General features: G+C 52.9%; 1 protein-coding gene and 1 long non-coding RNA gene across 2 annotated transcripts in view; both read left to right on the top strand.

The window, feature by feature from the left end:
• The window catches only part of TAFAZZIN (tafazzin, phospholipid-lysophospholipid transacylase), a gene marked incomplete at its 5' end in the record, with an annotated part of 10,006 nt that extends 7,531 nt beyond the window's left edge, over positions 1 to 2,475 (top strand). The window contains 1 exon segment of the mRNA XM_014583628.1: positions 1,673 to 2,475. Within this exon segment, the coding sequence (XP_014439114.1) occupies positions 1,673 to 1,878 (206 nt within the window).
• Positions 768 to 1,513, top strand: LOC114005763 (uncharacterized). Its single transcript, XR_003547589.1, has 3 exons — positions 768 to 980; positions 1,088 to 1,140; positions 1,423 to 1,513. It is a non-coding gene; the product is annotated as an uncharacterized LOC114005763 (long non-coding RNA).
• Positions 2,476 to 6,001: the final 3,526 nt, after the last annotated feature.

Raw genomic sequence — 6,001 nt, 5'->3', positions numbered from 1 at the left:
AGGCCTCAGGCAGGGCGCCTGTTAGGAGTGGCTACAGGTCCAGGCCAGGCCAAGCTGAAGTCCTGAGTGCCAGCAGTGACCTCTGGGTCTGGGCAGCGTTGCCCCAGGGCTGCCATGTCTGAGGACAAAGAGCTCTGAGGCAGTTGACCAGCAGCCATGGGCCTGACTGGGGAGGAAGCCCTCCGGGGGAGAGCCTACCAGAGGGACTGCCAGGTGGAAGAGCTGTGAAAGGGCAGGTCACATCAGTGGAGGATGTCAGGAGGTACTACCCCCATGAGCAGCACTTACAGATGTGGAGGGTATTGTTGAATGAAGGAAGGCTAGGGCCAGGCTAGAACTGGGTCTGAACAGGGCCTGGGAGCAGCCATGGGCAGGTGTCTATATAGACAGCACGGTGGGGGGGTCTGAGGTGGGTAGACTCCAGTGCATGAGTCCCACGGAGAAGGGCCTGTGTCTTGGAGGTTTGGAGAGGGTTGGGGGTGAGCTGGCCCCCTCCCTGCAGCATGAGGGTTAATAGGGGTGGACTTTTCTCTGTAGGAGATGGCGTTTACCAGAAAGGGATGGATTTCATTTTGGAGAAACTACGGGACGGGGACTGGGTGCACATCTTCCCAGAAGGTCAGCAGGGCTGGCTGGGTTAAGGATCCCTCTAACCTGCAGGGTGGGTAGGGCCCCTCCCCTGTGCTCTCTCACCAGGGAAAGTGAATATGAGTTCTGAGTTCCTGCGCTTCAAGTGAGGACTGCTGTGCTGGCCCTGAGATGACCCTGGGGGCCCTGGCCCTGCCCCCTGGCTGAGCTGGCAGCAGCAAGAAGGGGCAGCTGCTGAGAAAAAAGAGCCCAGGGAACTGCTTTTAACTGGAGATGTGAGCACAGAGGCTTAGCCTCATTCGTGCCAACGTTTCTCCTCCCCTGGGCAGGAATTGGGCGCCTGATTGCTGAGTGTCATCTTGACCCCATCATCCTGCCACTGTGGCATGTTGGTGAGCCTGGGGGCAGGGCATTTCTGCTGGGTGGTAGAGAGGGCTCCTGGGTTGGGCACCAAGCTGCCTGGACCCACCCACAGCCGGCCTTCTGCCCACTGCTGCAGGGATGAACGACGTCCTTCCCAACAGCCCGCCCTACTTCCCCCGCTTCGGACAGGTGGGTTGGGCTGCTGGCCTTCCTCCATCTGTCTTATCTGCTGTCTGCTTGTCCGGTTGTCTGCCTAGTGTAGACCAAGCTCAGCCTGGGGCTGCACAGGGAACTAAGTGGAACATAGACCAGGGCCTTCCTGACACCCAGTCCTTCAGGGTGCTAGCAGAGGCAATTGGGCTGGAGTGGGCATACTCCTGCTAGGGCAGGACAAGAAAGGCCTTCTGTGGGGCAGACCCCAGGGCTGGGATGGCCTAAGATGCCACCAAGCTTGACCCCTACGTTTTAAAGGAGAGTGACCGCAAGGGAGCATGCGACAAGTCCTCCCCTTGCTCCTTGTCACCCTCGGTGTGTGGCCTCCCCACAGAAGATCACCGTGCTGATTGGGAAGCCCTTCAGTGCCCTGCCAGTGCTCGAGCGACTCCGGGCGGAGAACAAGTCAGCTGTGAGTTTCCTCCCGGGTTTCCCCAGCTGGCCTTGGTCCCTCTGCCCTATCCCCAGGCCTCCAGGGCACCTTAGCCAGCCTGGCCCTTTCCCTCAGGTGGAGATGCGCAAAGCCCTGACGGACTTCATCCAGGAAGAATTCCAGCGCCTGAAGACTCAGGCGGAGCAGCTCCACCACCAGCTCCAGCCTGGGCGATAGGACGCTGTTCCTGGCTGACCAGGCCTGGAGCAGAGACAGCTAGGAACCCTAGGCCAGCCCGCTGTGGCATGAAGCCAGGGCTGCAGGTGGATGGATGCTTTTAGCTCGGGTCTGGTTTCCAGAGGGCTTGGCTCCTGGCCCTCACTGGTGCCCTCCCTAGCCAGGGAACATTCCAACTGGTCCATAGCTCTGGGTTAAAGGCAGGGTGTCCCTCAGGTGCCCTCCCACTTCGCTGGGAATAGAGGACGAAGCTTCTGATGCTCTTCCCAGGGCTGGCACCAGCAGGGAAGGCAGCTGAGCATGCAGTAGGGTAGGGAGCAGGTGGCCCAGCTGGAGCTGTGGACGGGGCCCCAGTGCCTCTGTGGTCTGGCTCCCACTGCCCACCTGCACTGACCAAGAAGCTGGTCACAACCTGCTCAGGGATGGCCGTCAGCCATATCTTCCTGCCGCCTGACACCCCCCGCCCCGCCGCCCACATACATACACAGGACCTAGCCTCAAACCCTGAGGGCCTAGCCCCTGGTGGGCTGCTGGTGGGGAGGCTACTTCGCCAGAGCAGAGCCCAGCTGAAGGGAACTTGCAGCGAGGGCCTGAGATCTGGGCCGCAGCCTGGGCCCCATCGACTCCCTGACATCACTTCATGCTGAAGCCTGGGCTTTTGTGGTTTTTAAACAATAAAGCATCTTTGTTGTGCAGTTGTACCTCTGGACTCTGTACGACTGAGGATGAGAGGTGACCCACCGGGCACCTCAAGAGCACTAGTCACTTAAGGCATCACTTGTCTGAAGTCTCCACCAAAGTAGGGTTTAATCTTCTCATTTTGCAAAGGAGATGGAGCAGAGCTAATGGGCTTGCTTCAAAGCCCCAAACTCAGGCCAGCAGGTGGTATGGAGATGAAGGTTCTGGATCTACATGGCCAACTGCATGATTTCAATCCTGGAACTGGAGGCTTAAAATCACGCTGGGGGGACCAGCAGTTAGCGTAACGGCCATGTCGCTGGACTCCCACGTAGTTAACCGCAGTTCGAGTCCTGGGCCCATTGGCTTAAAACTCACGCCGGGCACATGTGCGTGTGTGCCCAAGATCCCGAGAGGAGAATGGAGGAGAAGGGATTGCGGTGTGACCCTGGCCTCAGCCCCTGAGGGCCTAGCCCCTGGTGGGCTGCTGGTGGGGAGGCTACTTCGCCAGAGCAGAGCCCAGCTGAAGGGAACTTGCAGCGAGGGCCTGAGATCTGGGCCGCAGCCTGGGCCCCATCGACTCCCTGACATCACTTCATGCTGAAGCCTGGGCTTTTGTGGTTTTTAAACAATAAAGCATCTTTGTTGTGCAGTTGAAACTCTGGACTCTGTACGACTGAGGATGAGAGGTGACCCACCGGGCACCTCAAGAGCACTAGTCACTTAAGGCATCACTTGTCTGAAGTCTCCACCAAAGTAGGGTTTAATCTTCTCATTTTGCAAAGGAGATGGAGCAGAGCTAATGGGCTTGCTTCAAAGCCCCAAACTCAGGCCAGCAGGTGGTATGGAGATGAAGGTTCTGGATCTACATGGCCAACTGCATGATTTCAATCCTGGAACTGGAGGCTTAAAATCACGCTGGGGGGACCAGCAGTTAGCGTAACGGCCATGTCGCTGGACTCCCACGTAGTTAACCGCAGTTCGAGTCCTGGGCCCATTGGCTTAAAACTCACGCCGGGCACATGTGCGTGTGTGCCCAAGATCCCGAGAGGAGAATGGAGGAGAAGGGATTGCGGTGTGACCATCCCCCCTGGGGGGGTGATTTCTTGCTTTCTATCTCTCTGTCTCTCTCTGTCTGGTGAGCGCACGCACCCTATAGCAAAAACCTCTTCAAAAAAAAAAAAAACAAACCATGTTGGGGCTGGGGGGCCAGCAGATGGCATAGCAGTTATGTCGCTGGATTCCCACATGGCCAACTGTGGTTCAAGTCCTGAACCCAGTGACTTGAAAATCATGCCAGGCACATGTGTGTGCATGCCCAAGGTCCTGAGAGGAGAATGGAAAAGAAGGGATTGAGGCATGGCCATCCCCCCCCGGGGGGTGAGTTTTCACTTTCCCTCTTGCTGTCTCTGTCTCTCTCCCCCTTCACCTGTGCTTGCAGGTGAGAGGGGAGAGAGACAGGCAAAAGGCAAAAAGGCAAAAACCTCTCAAAAAAAAAACAAAAAAACCAGGCACGTGTGCCTGCATGCCCAAAATCCCAGGAGGAGAATAGAGGAAAGATTGCAGTATGGCCATCCCTCCTAGGGGGCAATTTCTTGTTTTGTGTGTCTCTGTCTCTGTCTGTCTCTCCAGCGAATGCACATGCCCTATAGCAAAAATCTCAACCCAAAAAACACACACTGGGCACATGTGTGCATGCCCAGAATCCTAGGGGGAAGATGGGTACTAATTTATGGGGGCCAGCAGGTGGCGTGGTTAGGGGCACTGACTCTCACATGGTCAACCACAGTTCAAGTCCCAGACCTGGTGGTTTGCCTTCTCACTTTCCTTCTCTCTCTCGCTCTGTCTCTCTCTGGCCGAATTAAGATAAATAAATAAATAAAATAAAGTTAAATAAAATAATTTTTTTTTTTTGGAGAGGCTTTTGCTATAGGGCCTGTGCACTCGCCAAAATGACAGAGACAGAGACAGAAAGCGAGAAATCACCCCTTAGGGGAGATGGCCACACCGCAATCCCTTCTCCTCCATTCTCCTCTTGGGATCTTGGGCATGCACACACAGGCGCCTGGTGTGAGTTTAAGCCACCGGGTCCAGGACTGGAACTGCGGTCGACTATACAGGAGTCCAGCGACATAGCCATTGTGCCAATTGCTGGTCCCAGTAATGTTGGTATTCTTATATTTTCTTTTTGTTATTATTTTGTTTTATTCATGTAATCACTATACATCATTTAGCTTGTAAAGAGAATTTACCCAACATGAAATATACCTCAGACCAGTCCGGTTGAGAATACTATACACTCCCAAAGAATTTTAAAATTTTTGGAAATTAGGGTTTAAGAAAGGTTCTGAACTACAAGATAGATATGCAAAAACTGATTGCGTTTTTTTTTTTTAAAGTTTCTTTCTTCCATGAGAGAGAGAGAACCCTCAGCAGAGACTGTGGTTCTGGTTCCCTGTTGATTTGTACATGACTGCTGTTTATGCCCATGATGCTGACTCAGGGGAGGATCATGGCATGAAGCCTGTTGAGGGTGTTCTCTCTTATTCTGTCTCTCTCTCTGACTCTCTTCCCATGAAACAAATAAACTTTAAAAATGTTTAAGATGGCACATTTTATGTATACTTTACAATGAAACATTTTATTATTTATTATTAATTATTGCTTTTGGAGATATTTTTGCTATAGGGCATGTGTGCTCACCAGAGACAGAAAGCAGGAAATCACCTCTGAGGGGGTATGGCCACATCATGATCCCATCTCCATTCTCCTCTCAGGGTCTTGGGCACACACACACCCAGCATGAGTCTCAAGCTGCTGGGCCCAGGACTCAAACTACAGTCAACCATGTAGGAGTACAGCAACGGAACCGCTATGCCATCTGATGGTCCCAAAACCCAACAAGTGGATTGTAAAATTTACTTGGAAGCACAGTAACCCAAGAAGATCCTCTTAAAAAAGGAGAATAAGATGGAAAGAATTGCTTTACAAGGAATCAAAGTTTATCATGTAACTACAATAACTATGACAATATGCTTTTTTTTTTTTTGGAGAGATTTTCACTGTAGGGCGCGTGCGCTCGCCAGACAGACAGAGACATAGAGACAAAAAGCGAGAAATCACCCCCCAGGGGGGATGGTCACGCCGCAATCCCTTCTCCTCCATTCTCCTCTCAGGATCTTGGGCACGCACGCACACGCGCCCGGCGTGAGTTTTAAGCCACCAGGTCCGGGACACGAACCGCGGTCTACTATGTGGGAATCCGGCGACATAGCCATTACGCTAACTGCTGGTTCCCAATATGCTTTTGAATAGACAAACTGACCAGTGGAATGAATGAAGAGAAAGCACAGGTGCTGACCCACACCTATATCGACACTTATTATATAAAAAGTGATATTTTCTTTGTAAAAATATTTAATTTTATTATTATTATTATGTATTTTTTGGAAAGATTTTCGCTATAGGGTGCGGGCGCTCGCCAGACAGAGAGAGAGAGACATAGAGACAGAAAGCGAGAAATCACCCCCCAGGGGGGATGGCCACGCC

The sequence above is a fragment of the Tupaia chinensis genome, unplaced genomic scaffold (assembly GCF_000334495.1).
Source record: "Tupaia chinensis unplaced genomic scaffold, TupChi_1.0 Scaffold144382_1, whole genome shotgun sequence".
Lineage (NCBI taxonomy): Eukaryota > Metazoa > Chordata > Mammalia > Scandentia > Tupaiidae > Tupaia > Tupaia belangeri.
This window is presented reverse-complemented; position numbering and strand designations above follow the sequence as displayed.